Below are 21,506 nucleotides of genomic sequence, written 5' to 3'. Positions count from 1 at the left end.
GTGTCAACTTGGCAGAGCACCCATATTCATTCCACAGGGGTGACTCAAAGCAATCTGCAGCCCGTCTCTTTAATTCACCATCCCAATCTGCCCTTCCTGACTCTTGGATTGGTATTAGGAGGCTCAATGTAAGCTCAGGAAACATAATTTCATCGACCATCTGGGCACACTGCAGAATTCTGGCTTCAAAATTGAATTCTACAACTTCAGTTAGTTTGCTATTTCTGTTTGTATCACATAGCAACTTAGACATAGAAAATAGGTGCAGGAGTAGCCCATTCGGCCGTTCCAGCCAATTCAATATGATCAAGGCTGATCATCCAAAATCAGTACCCCATTCCTGCTTTCTCCCCATATGCCTTGATTCCCTATGAGCTATATCTAACTCTCTCTGGAAAACATCCAGTGGATTTACCTCCTCTGTCTTCTATGGCAGAGAATTCCACAGATTCAAACTCTCTGGGAGAAAAAGTTTTTCCTCATCTCAGTCCTAAATGGCCTACCCCTCATTCTTAAACTGTGCCCCCTAGTTCTGGATTTCCCCCACATCGGGGACATTTTTGGCCATTTTTACTGGCCATTTTTGGATTTTGGTTCAGGTTTTCTCTGTTTGAGCACAGCCTAAACTGTTGGGCTTGTCTACAATCCTGCATTTCCAAACTTTTTAATTTCCTTGCATTCTCACTTTCTACCTGCCATCATTTATTTTTTTCAATTGCCCCATTGAACCACTGGACCACATGATCTCTGCGACATATCCCCACAGTAACAATCCACCAGACATAGTTGGATCTCCTCCCTTATGGGTCTGTCCCACTTAGGTGACTTTTTAGGCGACTGCAGGAGACTATACAGTCGCCGCATGGGCGCCACGTGTTTGCGGGTAGTTGCCGGGGAGTCATCTTCATGGTCGTGAGGAGTTCCCGCAGTCGTGGTCTCATTGTGGTCACCGTGAATTTTTCAACATGTTGAAAAATTAGCGGCGACCAGAACGAAGCCGCCATGGAGAGTAGCGAGAATTCTCATGCCGTAGGTGGGTCACCAGGAGGTACTAGTAGGTTGCCAGGAGGTCAAAGGTTCTCGAAGGTTCACGTAGGTTCTAGCTGGTGCTGACTAGTGAATTTCATTGGCTCATTGGGAAAAAAAACGTAAGCAGTAGTTTTCAGAACCAAGGATAACCAACCGGTAATGTTAATGTCCGTCGAGCTTCACAGCCGTGTATCTCTGGCTTCTTAAAGGTTGGCTCCACTCCTTCTCCCCCCTCTTTTAAAGGACTTATGTGCCCCTTCTCGTACACTGTGCTTTCACCGTCTTAATTACAGCGCCAACCTTCCTGTTAATCGCGGTGTGTGTCTGTATCAAATTGGCTTTGCACTGTGTGAATTTCACTCAGACAGCGTTCCCTGTCCCCCTCCTGCATAACGGGCTGGTTAAGGAAGCGATGTGTGTGTCTGTTCCACTCTGGCAGTCGCCATTGACAGTCGCCGGCAGTCGCCTGAAAAATCGCCTAAGTGGGACAGGCCCATAACTCCCCACCCCCGCTTGTTTTTTATTCCCATTTCTCTCCAACTTGCCCACACATGGAGGATCTTGGACCTAGATCGAGGTAAGGAGGGAGAGATAGATCAACCATGATTGAATGGAGGAGTCGACTTGATGGGCCGAATGGCCTAATTCGACTCCTATTCCTTATGACCTGAAATGTTACAGATTCTAACTAAATTGCTGAATGCTTCCAGCTTTCTCTGGTTTTATTTCAGACTTTGCAGGTTCCTTGTAGATTTTCACTTGAAACATGTGGTGACTGAAAGAGAACTATTATTTCAGTAACTGGGTGGCACAGGTGAATACTTTGCCAGAATGCTGCAACACAATTCTTAAACTTTGTATCGGGTAACAGATTTGGACATCATTATTATTTCTAATACTGCAAATCTTCTGTAGAATTGAGCAGATCATTTTGAAGCACATGGAGTCATGGAAACAAAATCAAATACAATTGTGTTCTCTCTGGCTACTTGCTGTAAATTCCCACTGGTTTTCCTTTGCAATGAAATTGAGTTTAATATTGAGCAGAATGTGTACCACTTTGACTGCAGTCTAAGTTGAATGAATATCATTCTTATTCATATTGAAAGGTAAAGAAAATGATGTGTATACGGCAGTCGGTTTGTATTCTGTTAATGGAATTTTTTTTAAAGGTCCATAATTTTCGTCCAAGGCATTATGAATACAAATTACTTTTCAGAAAGTTGAACTACCTAACACTGGTGCCGTTTTACTATAGGTGAAGGCTATTTGGCCCATCAGGTCAATACTGGGTCACTGTGCAATCTCACGTCTCCTATTTTGCCTGTAGCATATTCACCCCACATTCCCATCCTGATTTTACCACTCGCCTGCACTTTGGAGCCAATTTGCAGCAGCCAAACTATCAAGCAGCCTGTCTTTGGCTTGGGAGAGGAATCAGGGAATGTGCAAACTCCACACACACAGTGCTGGAGGTCAGGATTAAGGCTGAGTCACTAGAGCTTTGAGGCAGCAGTTCTACTCTCTGCACCACCTGTGATCACCTGCATCTCAGTCCCATTTATCAACCCCTCCTCCTCATCACTGTGCAAAATAATCTACCTTTTTGGATACTAAGGACATCAAGGTAAAATGGTGCTGAGGTAAAGGTTTAGCCATGACCTTTTTGAATAGCCAACTTCCAATTCTATTTCTGACGCAGTTATTAAACATTCCCTGCTGCTTTTACTTTCTATCGTCTATTCAGCAAATTCATTGTCCTTTTAATGTTCCTCGTCATTCCCTGTTATTAACTGGGGATATGCCTGATGTCCTCGATTAATTGCAGGATGATGGTGGGTGATGTTGGGCTTAAGTTCTAGGTCACCTAACTAGCCAGTTCATGTGACCAGACCAAGTCATAACATTATCTCAATGCAGAACTCCCAAGCATTATTTCTTACTGACTGCGACCTACTCCTCTGATCCAGGCTGCTTTGTGCTTTGACCGGCTTCCCTCCCCCAGCACGGATGCATGACCTTGACAGATTATCCAAAGTATTACACAGCTCTTGTAATCCTCTGCATATCCCTGATGAAAGACTGGCCAAAGGTGGCTTACTGTAGGTGCAGCCACTGAAGGTAATTGGAATGAGTGTTCAGAACAGAGTGATTAAATAACTCAGACAGATGAATACTGATCCCCTCATCCTTTCCTGCACCCTCCCATGCTGGTTTGTTTTCCTTACAGCTCCACGGAACAATATTTTGTTCAGAGACCGACCTGCACTCCACCCCAACCGACCTTCTCTCACTTGCCTTATACTCAACTCTCATGTTGTGTGGAAACACACCATAGATAATAACATAGCCCGCAATTTGTAGTGATGATTACAGTGGGAAAACAAAATCAGCAACCACCAGTTGTATTTCAGCATGGAATACACAGTGTCTTCATAGAGTCATCCAGGTCCTTCGGCCCAACTTGCCCATTGCGACCAACATGCATTAGTGCCACTTGCCGGCGTTCACCCCATATCCCTCCAAACCTATCGTGTCCATGTACCTGTCTAAATGCTTCTTAAACATTGTGACAGTACCTGCCTCAACTTCCTCCTCCGGCAGCTCGTGCCACTCACCCACCACCCAGGATTCATGATTCATAGAAAATCCCAATCTACTGTAAGTGATAAGAATTTTCTCCAGACTGCACAGTTTCGCACCCATCTCCTCACGATAAATTATTATGCCTATATCACAAAAGAGATGTACTTCAAAAATATATTCTGATTTCTGATGAGAGGTCTGATGTACTCATTAACTCAGATTCTCTCTCTACAGATGCCATCTGAGCCACTGAGTATAAACAGCATTTTCTATTTTATACCTTCATGCCTTTTTGATTTTTGGCTGCAGTGGTGATTAGCACCATCACTCATTAACAATGGGATGCAAGCAGAAGCCTCCAATGCTGACGACACAAACTGTACCACAGTGACTGACTGAAATAGCCAATTCTGCAACCACCGACCGTCAACCGTCACTGGCCGACCGGAAAGACGTGAAGGTGGCCGGACACGAGGAAGAAGACTCATTAACAATGGAGTTGGAGGCCTTGGAATTCACATCCCATGTTATTGATTTTATGCATTGCATTTTAAAATTTCTTCAGGAAACAGATAGCAACACATGATCTGGGACCAACAACGTCAAGGACAGTCATACTCATTTCGAGTGACCGGCGATGATGACATCAAGCTAGAAGTCTGCAATTTTGCCAGATTCCCTCCTTCACAACACTTGGAATAGTTTAAAATTTAGCATGTTGCCACATCTTTCCTGTATTAGCAGATTCTGTGTACAATTTGATGCAGACTCACACAAAGGGGGGCATCATGATGAGTAATTAATATATTTTGTGCTCTCATTCTTTAGAAATGTGTGCACAGTGTCTCCATAGACACAACCCATTTAGCCTCTGGATGAAAAGGTGGGCCGCTCAAATGACTGCTGCAGTTCAGGAGAGGGTTGTTGTAGGTCAAATCTTTGTTCACCAACACTGCGAACACCTTGCATTTGATGACTAGATTCTTCCCCGCAATCAAGAGAGAGCACAGCTCCCAAATCCCAGCTTCTGCTTCAGTTTATCTACAGGCTCCACCCAGTACTAGGGCACATTTCGAAAAGCACCATGAAGTTGCTTGGCTAATTGTGGGAAGGATCCCTCCCTATTCAATCTTGAATATCCATATTCTCCCTTGGGGCACCAGCTGGGGGTGGCGAGCTTGTTTTCCATTTCCTTCACGAACGTGTACTCACAAGAAGGTCAGGAGAAAGGCGCAGTGCTCTTTGCTGAGATTTATCCTGAACAGTTATATAACCCAGGACTTTGTGCTCTATGTGTTATTCCCACAGATATTCGACAAGACACATTACCTACTGCTGGAAAATTATCAACTTGCTCTCTATTCTGGCAAGAACCTGCTTTCTTTCAGCATTAAGTGAATGAATGTTGCAAACTGGCCTGTTCTGAAGACTTGTTGTCATTAATCGCCCATGGGTAAAAACCATGCTTCCTGCTTTCTTCATCACAGTACACCAAGGGACTAAAGCCTTGACATTGCTTGTTGGAAAATATGTAAAAGAAAAAATTAATGTAAATCTGGTATACAAATGGCATGATATTTCTCATACTGCAAAAGATGGCATGAGAATCTCCTGTATTATGTATCTCTAAATGCTATGAATAAAGTATATTATTTGTGGAAAAAAATGATGCCTTCAAGCCTTTAACATGATTGCAACTTTAATCATCCGATCACCACAAGCAAACGATGGACTTGATCCTCCTCTCACTCCCTATATTCCATCTCAACAAGGGTCCACCTTGAACGATCCATCCAGCCATGGTGCTTCCACCCTTCCTCCAACCAACCCTTTCACCCCATGATTTTAAATACAGGCCTGTGTCCTTCCTGCTTTACTGTACACCAGTGGAACAACAAAGATGTCTTGAGCTTGGCTTTTGTATTAATGAACCGTTGCACAAACCATGTATTGGCCCATTGCATGCTGCACATTTAACACACCTTTCCCAGTGCCAAGGAACTTAAAAGTCCAATGATTTACAAAACAAAATCCCTTAGAAGTGTTACTTTTTGTTGCTTTTGATGCCAAAATAGGCTTTATTCACAGCTTGACAAACCCTGTAAAATACCTATTTTATCTAGGACATTATCATTCACCAAATAAACTGATGTATTTCAACATTTTCAAATTATTTGAACGAATTAATTAATTAATAACTTTATTGGCCAAGTATTCACATACAATGAATTTGCCTTGGTGCTCCGACCACAAATGACAACATGACATACAGTGACAGTTAGGAATGACACATAAAATGTTAAACATTAATAATAAAGCATTATTGATTAAACATGTGAATTAAATAAAATACCAGAGCAAAAGGAGGCTACAGATTTTTGGTTATTGAGACGAGCTACTACTCGTGGAAAAAAAGTTGTTTTTATGTCTGGCTGTGGCAGCTTTGACAGTCTAATGTCGCCTTCCAGAGGGAAGTGATTCAAAGAGTTTGTGGCCAGGGTGAGAAGGGTCAGAGATGATCTTACCCGCTCGCTTCCTGGCCCTTGCAGTGTACAGTTCATCAATGGAGGGAAGATTGCAGCCAATAACATTCTCAGCTGATCGGACGATTCGCTGCAGCCTCTGAATGTCGTGCTTGGTGGCTGAGCCAAACCAGACCATGATGGAGAAGATGAAGACAAACTCTACGATGACCATATAGAATTGGACCATCATTGCCTGTGGTAGATTGTGCTTCCTCAGCTGCCGCAGGAAGTACACCCTCTGTTGTGCCTTTTTGACTGTGGAGTTGATGGTGGCACCCCATTTAAGGTCCTTGGAGATTATGGTTGCCAGGAACTTAAAAGACTCCACAGATGTGACTGTGGCGTTGTTGATGGTGAGTGGGGTGAGGGGAGGGGGAGCTCTCCTAAAGTCTACAATCAATTCCACCGTCTTAAGAGCATTGAGCTCCAGGTTGTTGCGATGGCACCAGTACGCCAGCTGTGTCACTTCCTGTCTGTAGGCAGATTCCTCCCCATTCTGGATCAGTCTCATCAGGGTTGTGTCGTCCGCAAACTTGAGAAGCTTGACAGAGGAGTCAGTGGAGGTGCTGTCATTGGTGTGGAGAGAGTAGAGGAGAGGGGAGAGTACGCAGGGGGTTCATGATATATTTCAGCTTGGCCAGCACAAGTCTTTCAAGGGTCAGTGCGACAGGCCTGTAGTCATTAAGACCAGTAATCCTTGCCTTGATCTGTTATTTGTGAGATCTTGGTGGATTGCTCCCTCTCAAATGGCGAATTTGCTGGATGCACCGCTGATAAATAATGGCCAGTTCGCACACAGGAACACCACACAAAGGAATTAGATGAATGGCCAATTAATGCAGCTAATTCAACATTAACAATGTTGGTGGTTGCATAATGATAGATATTGTGCCCATTACGCATGGTGTTTGCTTTCCTGTCCATATGACTTTTCAGAATTAATCAGGGGGAAAAGGCAAAAGAGGAAATGGATAAAGAGAAGACTGAAGAAATGTAAATGAAATGGATTTGCCTTTCTTTCACTGAAGCATTATTTTTTGAAAAGTCAAACAGGATTAACATTTTACTTCTCTCCAGCGATGCTGCCTGTCCCGCTGAGTTACTCCAGCTTTTTTTGTCTATCTTCGGTTTAAATCAGTATCTGCAGTTTCTTCTTACACATTAAGATTTTAGTGTTGTGTGAGGAACAAGAATTTGTGTCTTGTAGAAGTTGTGAGATGTTTGCCTCCACATCTGCAAGAACAGCTGGCTAGTTCACGCACTCAACTCTGAGGTGATCAGTCTCACGAGAGTTATTGCCTTGGATCAAAAGATTGGGAGGTCATAGAGGCACAGTGACCAGTGTTGAAGATCCGGACACAGTGACTGGCCTGAGAAACCAGAAGTCACAATTGGTTAGTGAGAGATTCCTTTTGCAGTCCAGCATTTCTTGTTTCTTGAAAGAGCCTGCATCAAGTCAAGTCAAGTGAAGTCAATTTTATTTCCATAGCACATTTAAAAACAACTCTCGTTGACCAAAGTGCTTTACATCAGTGCAGGTACTAACCTGCTACATACAATGGTACACAGATCTAACAATACATACATACATAAATACATACATACGTACAGCGCTCCCTCAAAGGACCTCAAGAAACGCTTGCGAGTAGAAATAGGTTTTAAGTCTAGACTTAAATGAGTCGATGGAGGGGGCAGTTCTGTTGAGAAGAGGGATGCTGTTCCACCAGGCAGAATAAAACCATTCACTGAGCCAGTCTATTGTCAGCAGGGAAGCGGTGGAAGCAAGATATAACATTGAGGAATTTGGTTAGTGACAATGGAACCCAGTAAGAATTGGTTTATTCACTCCAGGATTCAATGGATGAATCCACAGTTGAAAGAATTCTAGCAGCTGGAGGTGAATAAATATATTTTATCAGCCACACTGAAAAAAAAAAGACACCAGCAGAATGGAGATTCTTCACGCTAGGCAGAGCATATTGGCCCTCATATTTAAGAACCCGGGCACACTTTTATTTTGAAAAACTACAATTGTAACCCGCTAACCGTGAGCAGCAGAAAATAACTTGCTAAACGCGGATGAATTACTTTTTACTCTATGGGATCAACATTCCAATTCTTCAAACTACAAACATTTTCTTTCAGAATAAAGATGCCTATAGACAAAATAGAAGGCCAATCTAAACAAAACAAAAAGAAAATGCTGGCAGAAAGAGAAGATAGGACATATCACAGCTTTAAAACAACAACCAGAATGACTGCGGTGGGTGTATTAGAGGCCCAATGTCAGAAAAAAGGGTGGACATAAACTGTGCCCAGTTCTAGGTTAAAAAAGACACAAAGTGCTGGGGTAACTCAGCGGGTCAGGCAGCATCCCTGGAGAACATGGATAGGTGATATTTGGGGTCGGGAAGCTTCTTCAGACTTAAATCGACATTGCACTACAGTCGGAAGCAGGGCCTCCAACCCAAATTTTCACCTATCCATCTTCTCCAAGGATGCTACCTGACTTGCTGAGTTACCCCGGCACTTTGCGTCCTTTTTTGTAATGCAGAATCTGCAGTTCCTTGGTTCCCCAGCTCTAGGTAGATGGGTCATTCAAGCTTCATCTTCTGAAACAACCTTTGCCACCAACGATCTTTATGTATGTGCCTGGAGGATGGAGAAAGGATTTGGGAGAAAGAATGGTATGAGAGGGATAGATTGCACCTAGAGGGTGCCAATACTCCTGCTCATCCTGTTGCAAAATTCTGATGCAAGGGGTGGCACTGTGGCGTAGCTGTAGAGTTGCTGCCATTCAGCACCAGAGACCCAGGTTCAACAAAAGCTTTTCACAGTATCTCGCTACACATGTCAATAAACTAAACTGAACCGAGGTTCGGTCTTGAGTACAGGTGCTGTCTATACATTCTCCCTGTGACCGCGTGGGTTTTCTCTGGGTGCTCGGTTTCCTCCCACACTCCAAAAATGGACAGGTTTGTAGGTTGATTGGCTTTGGTAAAAAGGGTTTCCAAAGTACATGAAAAAATTGTATATTACTTTGATTATTAAAGACGTCATCAGTGGGAGAGAACATGAATTTGACTATGAGTTATGGAAAAAAAATAACCCCAACACAAAGGTAGGTGAGCAATGAAGTAACAATGATCAGAACGTAATCACGTACCATGTTACATAGGCTGGGGAATCAATAAATACAATAACAAAACTAAAGTCATCAATCTTCATTGTTTTAAGATGTCTTGCTATTGAGGGGGGGATAGGTTAGTCATGGAGAAATTATGGAGATCATGCTAGGATTGAATACAAAAAAGACTAACTGCTTGAAAGAGGCTACAAAGCAATTTAAAGAGGAGGACATTTTAAGTTGCAAAGAAAATGGTGATGGATTAAATGGAATTAGCTGCCAAACCCCAGGGAATAGTTTGAGATTATAGTAAATCTGGCATAAATGTTCCAAAGTCACTAGCATGGCAGAAAATATTGAGTCACAACCATGATTCACCAAACTAGACAGTAACGTCCATTGTGAATAATCTCATGGAAACTATAATGATAGGTAAGATCATGGAGCATCTCATTAGAAATGAAACCATTGAAGGTCGGCAACATGGGTTCATGAAGGGAACCCACGTATCAAAATTCCATGTTTGTTCATGAGTAGTGACAAACATGCCTGCTAAGAGAACATTTCGATTCATAGATATCTAAAATACCTTTTTTTATATTATGATAAAGACCTATCTAGAAGAGATCTATGACTTTTTTGAAGGAAGGAACTGCAGATGCTGGTGTAAACTGAAGTTAGACACAAAAAGCTGGAGTAATTCAGCAGGTCAGACAGCATCTCTGGAGGAAAGGAATAGCAGACGTTTCAGGTCGAGAAGCGTTCTGCATGAAGAAGGGTCTCAATCCGAGATGTCATCTATTCCTTTTCTGACCCGCTGAGTTACTCCAGCTTTTTGTGCCTATCTATGACTTTTGTGATATATCCACTGGAAATGATGTATCTAAAATAAATAATAGGAATCTATTGAAATATGTAATTGATCGATTAATAGAACGTATCGCATGAAAAATGTCACCATTAAGGATCTGACTTAGATCCTCCTGTTCAATATCTTAAAATGTTCATAATAAGCATTTCAGGTCTGAAAAGCAGTCTATAATTTAACCATCTGAACTCAGATGACGTACTGGTGAAATTCTGCTTCAACTTTTCCAGGATCAATATATATTTCATGGTGTTTAAAACTTCCCCAGATCACTGAACACAATCAAGGTCTTGGATAAAGGTCATTAATCCATGTGGCTTATTCATTTGTTTTTATTCCTCAGCACCAACATTTCAGTTATCAACAAGATTACCCAAATATCTTTGCACTTGCACACTGATTCTTCCAACATAAATTAAATATTCCATTTGTTCTATTTCTTCAGCGCACATTTCAATTCTTAGACTTCCAAGTACCCCCCTTAACCATCCATGGAAGCATTCCTCGGCCAAAGTACCTCACATAGGGAACAATTTAGACAGAGTATATTCATTTAATGAAAGGAAATAATAATTAGGGAAACTACATAGGGGAGCCTTAGTTGACAATGAGTTGAAGCAATTGTAATCATGTTCCCTGGCAGTAAGTGAATGAAATTCAGTCACGTATTAAAAAGGTCAATATTGAGCTGAAATAGTCACATTTTGTAGTCTGGAGCATAATGAAAAGCAGCAAGAAAAGCAATTAGTTAATGCTTATTTTTTTTTCCAATTTGGAGCCAGGAATTTACAAACCCATTCCAATCTGCAAGCCTTTCTCATTAATTAGTTATGGAGCACTAGACTGCGTTCAAATAATGGGTCATGTAATTTTGCAGAATATGAGCGGAGCTCAGTGAGTCATTCCATTTCACGAAAATCGTTGTGTGCATCACCAAAAAGTGAAGGGGTCTGTTTAGTATTCAAGTCTTTCCTCATCCCACTCTGCGATATATTTAAAGTGGAATGGCAGGCAATCTTTTGAAGCATAAACAATTCATTAGGGGACTGGACAGGGTAATTGCTCGGAAGACTTTTGTCTCATGGAAGAGTCAAAGGCCAGAGGACATGGTTTCAAGAATAAAGTCGCACACGCCATGGTAATATTTAATAGCAGAGTAGGCCAGATGGGTTGAATGGCCTACGTTTTGTTCTCATTCCTTAAATTGGTTCCAGCACAAAATATGTGTGCCAACTATTAAGTTTGAACAATAATTAGTTTATGGAAATGGAAACCTGGAAACATTCAGTTGGCATGTTGGGATGCACGCAAGCAAAAACCACCTTACTCCTTGATGACAATGCAGCTCTACAGGACTTTGGTTGGGCCGCATTTGGACTATTGTGTGAAATTCTGGTTGCCCCATTACAAGAAAGATGTGGAGGCCTTGATGAGGATGCAGAAGAGATTTACCAGAATGATGCCTAGATTAGAGGGTTTCAGCTAAAGGGAGAGGTTGAATAGACTTGGATTGCTTGAGGAGACACTTGATAGAAGTGCAGAAAATTATGAGAGGGATAGAATGGAGTCAAAACCTTTTTTCCCCAGGGTGGAAATGTCCAACATTAGAGGGCACAGTTATAAGGTGAGAGGGGGAAGTTTAATGGAGATATAAGTGGCAAGATTTTTGTTTTACACAGAGAGTTGTAGGGGGCTGGAATGCACTGCCAGGGATGAGGGTGGAGGCAGATATGACAGTGGCATTTAAGAGGCTTTGAGATAAGCACAGGGAATGGAGGGATATGGATCATGTACAGGCAGAAGAGATCAGTTTTACTTGGCATCATGTGCAACACAAAGATTGTGGACAAACGGCCCATTCCTGTGCTGTACTATCACAGATTGAATGATACAGATAAACAGTGTTTGAAAAGATAGAGACGGCAGGGAAAGAAACACTGAAGAATGCCTATAAGAAATTTCCAGTCAGCCAAGATTCTCCCGAGGGGGTCAGTATCCCTGGTAAATGGATCCCGAACCCCTTACAATGGGGAGATCACCATTACAACCCAATATCTAGTTACCTGTTGTTCACCCAAAATTGTAACAATAAAACCCACTGTTGTATGATCAAGATATTTAATTCCACCTGGTCTATTATGTAAGCCCCAATAGACAGAAAGGCAGGCTGATTCTTTATTGACACAATAATGGATCAATGAATGGGCTGATCCATTCTACAAAATGAACAACATTTCATAATAAATCTCAGTTTACTTCAACTGATTTTTATGGATTATTATTAGGAATTATCCGTTCCATACTGCCCCTGGGAGTGCACATTTCTAAATTAAATGTTCATTGAGACTATGAAAGCTTTTTTCAGGTAGAAAACTTTATTTTTTTAAAGCAAAACATTCCTGACCAAATCTCATCAATTGCCTTTTATCTTTTACTTCTCAGCAGGGTAGGAAGCTAAAAGCTTAACCCCTGGCCATCTCTTAAACCCCTAAAACAAAACATATAATATCCTGCAGGTCAGAAACTTGAAGTAAAAGCTGCGAAATAGCTGGATCCAGCAGGCCCAGCTATGCTTGTGGAAATACAGGAGGAAGAGTTAATGTTTCAGTGACATGAACCTGAGCTGCAAAAAGATGGTCATACTCCTGAAATGTTAGCTTGATCCCTTTTCTCACCATTGCCTGCAATGTCTGCAAATGTTTTTCAAGGGTGTTTATCTCCAAGCTCTGTGTGGCTGGGGATCAACTAGCAGTGCTTCCAATCAACGTTTCCTACCTCCCCCTAGGTGAGAACTCCTGGCAATGAATCCCAACTGACTTCAGATGAATAGAGCAATTCCAACATTTCACACATAAATATTTACTGAGCCATTTTAAGCAAACCCCCATTGTCCCAAATAATCTAAATTAATGGACTTTCACCTAATTCCTTCCTGACTCAAACAGTCAGAAATTCCATAATGTGATAGTGGCTCATCTAAAACGAACTGTATTTCAAGTCGAAGATGTGTCAGAAAATCTTTAGTTGGCCAAGCAAGTTAAAGCCTTCTCGGTTCTTCTTCCACTGATTTCTATAGTGACTGCTACATTAGTGTCAAATACATTCAATAATGGCCCTGTCACCCAAGTCTGAAAGTCTTAGGTTTGAAAATCACTCTATGAATCTAGGCTGACATTTGGCTGAAATGTTGACTTTTTAGACTTTAGAGACACAGTGTGGAAACAGGCCCTTTGGCCCACCAAGTCTGCGCTGACCAGCGATCACCACCACGTACACTTAAGGGCCTGTCCCACTTGGGCGGTTTTTCAGCGGACTGCCGGAAACTGTCAAGTTCGCGGCACTCGCCTGAAAAACCGGCAACTGGAACAGCGACTGTCAGAGTGGAACACACACACACACACAAACACATCGCAATGGCGGGGGCCAGGGAAAGTGGGGGAGCGCTGTCTGAAATTCACACGGTGCAAAGCCAAGGTGATCCAGACACACACCGCGATGAACAGGAAGGTTAAGACAGCTAGCACAACGTACAGTAAGACCTTTAAAAGAGGGGGGAGGGGAGAAGGGGAGAGAAGGTGGGAGAAGGAGTGGAGATACTTTTAAGCAGCCAGACAACTTTTAATAAGCCAGAGATACACAGCTGTGAAGTTCGGTGTGTATCTAACATTACTGGTCGGTTATCCTTGGTTCTGAAAACTCGTGCTTACGTTTTTTTCCCCCCAATGAGCCAATGAAAATGCACGGTCAGCAAAGGCGATTAACTAAAACTACCTATGACTACCCCGACTACCCACAACTACATGGCGACCCCACTACAACTGCACCTATGACTACAGGATTATCGATTTTCTCCATGGCGACCAATTTTTGGTCGCAGAACATTTTTCAAGATGTTGAAAAATTTGCGGCAACCATACTGAGGCCGCGACTACTTCCCAGAATGCGGGAACTCCTCGCGACCATGATGGAGACTCACCAGAGACCACCAGCGAACATGTGGCGGCGATGTGGCGATCATGAGACGAGCGCAGAGTCTCCTGCACTCGCTTAAAAAGTCACCTAAGTGGGACAGGCCCTTAACACTATCCTAAACGAGGGATAATTTACCATTTTACAGAAGCCAATTAACCTACAAGCCTGTTAGTCTTTATAGTGTAGGCGGAAACCGGAGCACCCAGAGAAAACCCACGTGGTCACAGGGAGAACATACAAACCCCATATCAACAGCACCCATAGTCAGGATTGAACCCTTGTCTCTGGCACTGTAAGGCAGCAACTCTACTGCTGCACCACTGTGCCGCCCAATAGCAAACAAGCCCAACTTGTTTCCTTCTTAAAGGAGCAAACCTTTGATGAATTCTTTGCGAATTTTTCAAAAATGGTGATGGTGCAAGCACATTAGTTGTGCCAAGGGAAGCCCAATGCATTTTGAGCTATTGGCCTTATTAACAATGTAGAGCAATGGGTCCCTAAATCAACTCAGGGATGACTCCACGATTCTGGAAGAGCAAAATACAACCCCACACTCTCTAGCAGATCCGTCCAGCAGGTCAAGTCAATGTGGTTAGGGACGTAAGGTAGAAGGTGGAGGGGGACATCATCTGCGTATTTAAACAGTCCTCTGCATGGTTTTCATAAAGCTGCAGGACTGGCCAAAGATTGCATCAGAATCACCTTTTGCACCATGGGCTTGCCATACCTATCCTCTTCATCCGTGCAAATTAGGCAAATGACCTGCATTTCTAAATCCATGCAGCTAACCAAGACTCGTTATATCGAGGCCCAGTCTTACTGCTTGGATGGATGTAAAAGATCCCGCAGCACTTCCCCACGGACCCTATCCCCATTCGCCTTTCAAAGACCACCACCAAGCAGATTAGTGGGCCATTAATCCCACTATTAATGGCAGATACCATGCTGTGGACACATAGTTAGCTGTGTTCAAAGCAACATTGCCCAAAGGTTGTTGTCTTTATAACACTTTGCTGCACAAGTTAAATGTGATAAGCCCTTTGTAAATATGGGTTTTCAATTGTTCTTTGATAACCAGTGGAAAAATATAAAAGATTCCGATGTAGATTTTCTTGTAAGGCAAATATATTTACATCAGATGTAAGCTTTGGCCACTATTTCAAACTAAAAATATACAATGTAGTTTCCTTTTTGAATAACGTTCAAACCCATTACAGCTTTTGGTCTTCAGGGTGCATTATAATAAATTTATTTTATTTTTATTTTATTTATTTTTTTATTTATGGGCGCCTTTCAAGAGTCTCAAGAACACCTAAATGACATTATGCTGACATTCCAAAGAGTAGCAAACCTCTGTTATAGTCATGTGGTTAATGGAGGCATTTTGATCAATTTGGAAGTGTCTCAAAACCTCAGAAAATAATTCAGTGTGGGAATGTCTAAATGTTTGATTTTAATTTTTAAAAGTTGGCTCAATGGTACACAATTGTAACAGTTCAAATTTAGTTTCTGATAAAGCAATATCCACATTTAATCAACAGAGTGAAGTTTCCAATTTTCTTTTTTTGCAATGCTAACCCTGGAACGATTCATCAAGGTGCCCCATAGATGCCCCTAATGTTGCAGTCTATGGCAGAAACAGCACACAAAAGTCGAGTCTGTTGTCTATTTCATTAGGAAAGGATGAAATTTGTTGTCCAGGACCCACACCAAAGCAGTTATTATTGACACGGCATGTGGAAATAGGGACCTAGTTAGGTTCGATCCTGACCTCAGGTATTGCCTGTGTGATGATTGCATGCACTCCGTGTGACTGCATGGATTTCCTTGGCATACTCTAATTTTCTTGCACATCTGAATGATGTTCGGGATTGTAGGCTGTGGCCTCTGTAAATTGTCCCGAGTGTGTAGGGTGTGTCTGCGAAAGTGGGATAACATAGAACTAGTGTGGACAGGTGATCGATGGTTGGCGTGGACTCAGTGGGCCGATGAGCCTGTTTCTATGTTGTAGAAATCAATCAATCAAACCATAAACCATTATCAACTGTGGTCAAGTAAACCCAAACATCGAATTCACTGACCAACGTGTGCTGATGGAATTTGCCTCCAGATGCCCAGCTCTAAGGAAATGTGCCACCATTCACTGCCCCACCCACGCACACCATTGTTTCCCTACTCCAATGGCAATTGCATACACCATTTCTAACCTTCCTTGTTTGGCTGCCAACTCGTATCGTTTTTCTCTTTATCTCACCTCTGATGCACAATGTTTATCTTCTAATTCCAATTGTCTTCCCCTTGCTTTCTAACCCAACTGGCAATCTGATCCCCATCATTTCACCCTTCCCTGCAGACCTGGAACCCAAACTTCAGCCAATTGCTCATTCTCTTGCCCCAACCAATCGTTGATCATGCCACCCTTGACCCCTCTACTTACCCCTGGCCTCACTGACTTACACTCACTGTTCTGCCTGCTCTTGGGCTTCTCTTCGATAGTGTGCTGTGCCAGTTCCTTTATAATTAATGGTGAGGTGTAATATGGAGATATCTCAGATCTCAATGTCCAAAAAGAGGGCAGCTGGCCCGTCATTTGTGTGCTAACTGATAGGATGGTAGTAACCACTATTTTACTTGAGGTTAGTTAAAAATCAGATTAAAGCAGGTTAATTACATAACTTTCAATCTTTTAAGAGATTTTTCTGTGATTTCCTTGGTGTTCACTGCCCTGCCACCCTGAACTAGGCCAAGGGTCCAATGATGCCCCATAAATGACAGTGGCCCCAAACCTCCATAGCCAGCAGCAGCTGTCAGGTCCATAGCTTGAGGGCTCTATTAACCTTGCTAATCGCACTCATTTACAGAAACTTTGTATTTTGCCAGTACTTTCATTCATGCCTAATTCTCTAATGTTGGCTGGTGTATTCCTCATCTTATTGTGGGTTAATTACAATGGTCTTGGATCATTTTAATTATTTAGCAAAAAATGACCTGTTCTTTGATTACTTCATCGCACAAGGGAAATACAACAGCCAACTGAAACGTGCATTAGGATTAATGATGCCCAGAAATTCCCCAGCACAAATGCCCATTAGGTGGGACGTCTGCTGTAAATGGATGCAAACATTTCAGAATTGATGGATTTTGCTTTTTATCTGCGCTTTACACATAAAGCACCAGCACAAATCTGTTCAACTTCTGGGCACCGGGTTACCATCAAGAGAAAATCTGAGCCAGAATAGTTTCAACCTAACAGTTGTTCCAAATGCAACATTTAACTATGTCTTTTCAGGTAAATATGTGTACGAAATCAGAGAAAATCTTTTATTTCTAAGCACTGTTTGCGTGTACCAGTGCATATTATCACAAGCAATGACAGAACAAAGTGTATCTCTCCGAAATACAAACCAGGAATGGTGCCTTGTTGTTGCTTTAACGCATTGTATTTTGAACTTGCCTGTGGACATAGTCAAGCAATTTGCATTTTGAAGCCTTGCTCTCAATTACACTTTTGGCAGCAGAAATATTATTGTGCGCAAGCCTTTTGACATTTGAGAGTTTTCACACACTCTTATTTCAGTTCATATACCTTAGCTGATAATATCAGCTGTTACAAAGCTCACTGCCTTGTGTCATGCATTTGGACACAAACCAGACAACTTTAGATTTTCAGATTTTATTGCTTACCTCCATCTAGGGATACATTAGCAAGCATTCAATACTATGCATGGAATCAAGGGATGGAATTGGCCAACAAGCTTGGCAGAGAGGGAATTAAAGGGGAAAATGCTGTTCTGAGCAGGAGGACCAGATGCCGATTCAAAAGTAAGAAACTACAGCAGGCTGAATCTCCTTTAAAATCTCCTGGCACAGAAACCACATTTCCTTGCTTTCAACAAATCCACTTTTGAGTCTTCATTTTACATATTTTATTACTAGATGGTGCAGTTAGATTAATAAATCTGAATGTGACTGGATTTTCAATAACCTAAAGTCTTTTGAAGTTATGGCACACAGCCATACAAAGGGTCGTAGTGTATGTCAGCACACTAAAGCCCAATAGGCAGAGTCATTGAAGGTCAGAGACAGTCTGTTAACTGAGTTGCCTCACGGGAAGGAGGAGACACCAATGTTAAGTAATTACCCCTGGAGATTGGTGCATTCGCATGGGACTACTTTCATCCACCATCTAGACATAGAGCTGATACCAGGCTAAGAGCAGTTGCATGCCTACTCTCTTAATATTGGTTTGGGTGCTTCCCGAGGATACAGTAGCTGATGGGGATCCCAGCTCCTTTACTGCTGGGAGTGGATGAGGAACATTTGAAATGGCACAGATAATTTTGAACCTGTCAGCAGAATGGGGACAAACTGTCCATTTGGACACAAAGTGCTGGAGTAACTCAGCAGCTGCCTGACCCGCTGCATTACTCCAACACTTAGTGTCCTTTTATGTAAACCAGCATCTGCAGTTCCTTGTTTCTACAAACTATCCATCCACCTGCCCCATCTGGTTATCCATTTTGGTGGCAAAAACAGGAAAGCAAACTATTATCTAAATGGTGGCCGACTAGGAAAAGGGGAGATGCAGCGAGACCTGGGTGTCATGGTACACCAGTCATTGAAAGTAGGCATGCAGGTGCAGCAGGCAGTGAAGAAAGCGAATGGTATGTTAGCTTTCATAGCAAAAGGATTTGAGTATAGGAGCAGGGAGGTTCTACTGCAGTTGTACAGGGTCTTGGTGAGACCACACCTGGAATATTGCGTACAGTTTTGGTCTCCAAATCTGAGGAAGGACATTATTGTCATAGAGGGAGTGCAGAGAAGGTTCACCAGACTGATTCCTGGGATGTCAGGACTGTCTTATGAAGAAAGACTGGATAGACTTGGTTTATACTCTCTAGAATTTAGGAGATTGAGAGGGGATCTTATAGAAACTTATAAAATTCTTAAGGGGTTGGACAGGCTAGATGCAGGAAGATTGCTCCCAATGTTGGGGAAGTCCAGGACAAGGGGTCACAGCTTAAGGATAAGGGGGAAATCCTTTAAAACCGAGATGAGAAGAACTTTTTTCACACAAAGAGTGGTGAATCTCTGGAACTCTCTGCCACAGAGGGTAGTTGAGGCCAGTTCATTGGCTATATTTAAGAGGGAGTTAGATGTGGCCCTTGTGGCTAAGGGGATCAGAGGGTATAGAGAGAAGGCAGGTACGGGATACTGAGTTGAATGATCAGCCATGATCATATTGAATGGCGGTGCAGGCTCGAAGGGCCGAATGGCCTACTCCTGCACCTAATTTCTATGTTTCTATGTTTCTATACATAGAAGTCCCCCATCAGTCATCTCAGAACCCGTAAACTTGAATGGAAGGAATCCATCTTCAAAAGAAGGGTCTTGACCCGAAACGTCACCCATTCCTTCTCTCCAGAGATGCTGTCTATCCCGCTGAATTACTTCAGCATTATGTGTCTATCGTCAATGCTGTAGGACTGCCAAAGAAGAATCTAATCTCTTTATATTGAGTAATGCCTTGCTAAACCCAGAGTGAAACTGTATGGACAGTGTCTCCTATAAACATGGACTCAGAATGGGGTTATCAACACTGAGGTGGATAGGTGCATTCTCTAAATAGTGATCTATTAAAGTGATTGGATTCTATTTGAAAGTATATTTGAAAATCACATTTACTTAAAAGACATATTGGTCATTTTCAAACGCATAGTCTAAAATTCTTTTGATAATCTTTATCTTAAACATCTGAAAGTAAACATTCATTAAATCATCTCCAGCACAGAGGCTAAGGACTTATAACGCAAGATCTTTAAGTTGGAAACACAAATGACTGCAGATGCTGAATTCTGGAGTAGAAAGCAAATTGCTGGAGGAACTCAGCGGGGCAGGCAGCATCTATGGGGGGGAGGGTGGTGGGTGGAAGGAATTGCCGATGTTTCATGGCAAGACCCTGTATCAGGACTGATCTTTAATGTGATGTTTTGCAGACATGGTACATTTAAATATGTACACACAATCTGCCCTCTTTCAAGCACCCTGAAGACTCTTCTGAAGAAAATAGCTTTTAGACAAACTCTCACTAACGTTACAAATTACAATAATCATGTTCTTGTCAGTATAAAAGTGGGAGTTCAATTTGAATTCAAAGTGACATTTTCACACTTATTTTTTCTTAAATATGCACACACATTTAATATTAGAAGTAGCACTATAGTTTCAAACATCACACAAATAAAACCATGCACTTGAGCCAAGCTCTCTTTCGAGATACTACAATAGAACATGGACTTCACAGTGTGTCCAATTACTCCCAAAGAGGGACCTCTGCCCACATTTTAACAAACATCTTTGAGAACTGAACAACTTGTGCTGCATTTCCTTTTCTTCTAGTTCTAGCAAGTAGTTTTCAGAATGTGTTTTGCCAAAAGAGCTACTTCTTAAATATTCCACTGAGACCTTTAGTAAAATTTGCCATTTTATATGTAGCAAGCTTTACATTTCAAGGCTGTCAAAATAACACAAGTGTTACATGCATGTTTTTGCATGCTAAAACACATCCAATTTTCAAAGAAGCAAAACGATTTGATATGCATTAACATGTCCACTTTTGCAAAAGGGTGCAACCTTAAAAAGGCAGTCAGAGGAATTCTAATATATTATTTCCTTCACTGACATTAGAAGAGACATTATTTTAAATTAATTACCTCTTTGTTTTCTTCCCTTTCCTTTACCACGTCTTTCACCCTTCTTTTTTCCACTGTTCTTTCTCCTTTTCTCAGACATGCTGTGAAGTTGGAAACTAATCCTAGCTCAGACGCAACACACTATGCTGTGTGAAGACTGGCTTAACTTCCTTGTCCCTTATGTTTATTCAACACCCACTGTTGCACCTCCTACTACAAGATGACGTTGGTTAGAGGCTGACTGGATGGGGGTTTCCCCATTCACCAACCCTGAACTAACCCCCTCCCCCCCCCCCCCTCGCCCCCACTGATTTATTGACTGAATATTTCAATTAGTTTGGTTTGAATAGCATAGACAATTTTGAATCCCTGCAATAAACCTAATATCCAAGATTACCCAGGGTAAATTGACATGTTTAACCATTCTGATTGAGCAGAAATTATTTTATTTTATTTTTTGTGTGCTAAGCTAAATAAGAACTGCAGAACTAGCATACAAATAATTAGAACAACACAAAATGCTGGAGTAACTCAGCTGGTCAGACAGCATCCCCTGAGAACAGTAGGTGAGGTTTCTTCTATCTATGCTGCCTGACCCGCTGAGTTACTCCAGCACTTTGTGCCATTTTCTGTAAACCACCATCTGCGGTTCCTTGTATCTACACTAATACTTAGACCGTGTGGCTCAGAAACTCCAGCGCACCTTT

General features: G+C 42.0%; 1 protein-coding gene across 4 annotated transcripts in view; it reads right to left on the bottom strand.

The window, feature by feature from the left end:
* Positions 1-20,980, bottom strand: part of nrg2 (neuregulin 2) — a 118,168-nt gene extending 97,188 nt beyond the window's left edge. For all 4 annotated transcript variants that reach the window (XM_033029443.1, XM_033029446.1, XM_033029444.1 and 1 more), the window contains exon 1: positions 20,821-20,980. In XM_033029443.1, the coding sequence (XP_032885334.1) occupies positions 20,821-20,899 (79 nt within the window). In that variant the 5' untranslated portion in view covers positions 20,900-20,980. The remainder of the gene's footprint in view (positions 1-20,820) is intronic.
* Positions 20,981-21,506: the final 526 nt, after the last annotated feature.

This window comes from Amblyraja radiata, chromosome 11 (genome assembly GCF_010909765.2).
Source record: "Amblyraja radiata isolate CabotCenter1 chromosome 11, sAmbRad1.1.pri, whole genome shotgun sequence".
Classification (NCBI taxonomy): Eukaryota; Metazoa; Chordata; class Chondrichthyes; order Rajiformes; family Rajidae; genus Amblyraja; species Amblyraja radiata.
The sequence above is the reverse complement of the archived record's forward strand: the minus strand, read 5'-3'. Positions and strand labels throughout refer to the sequence as shown.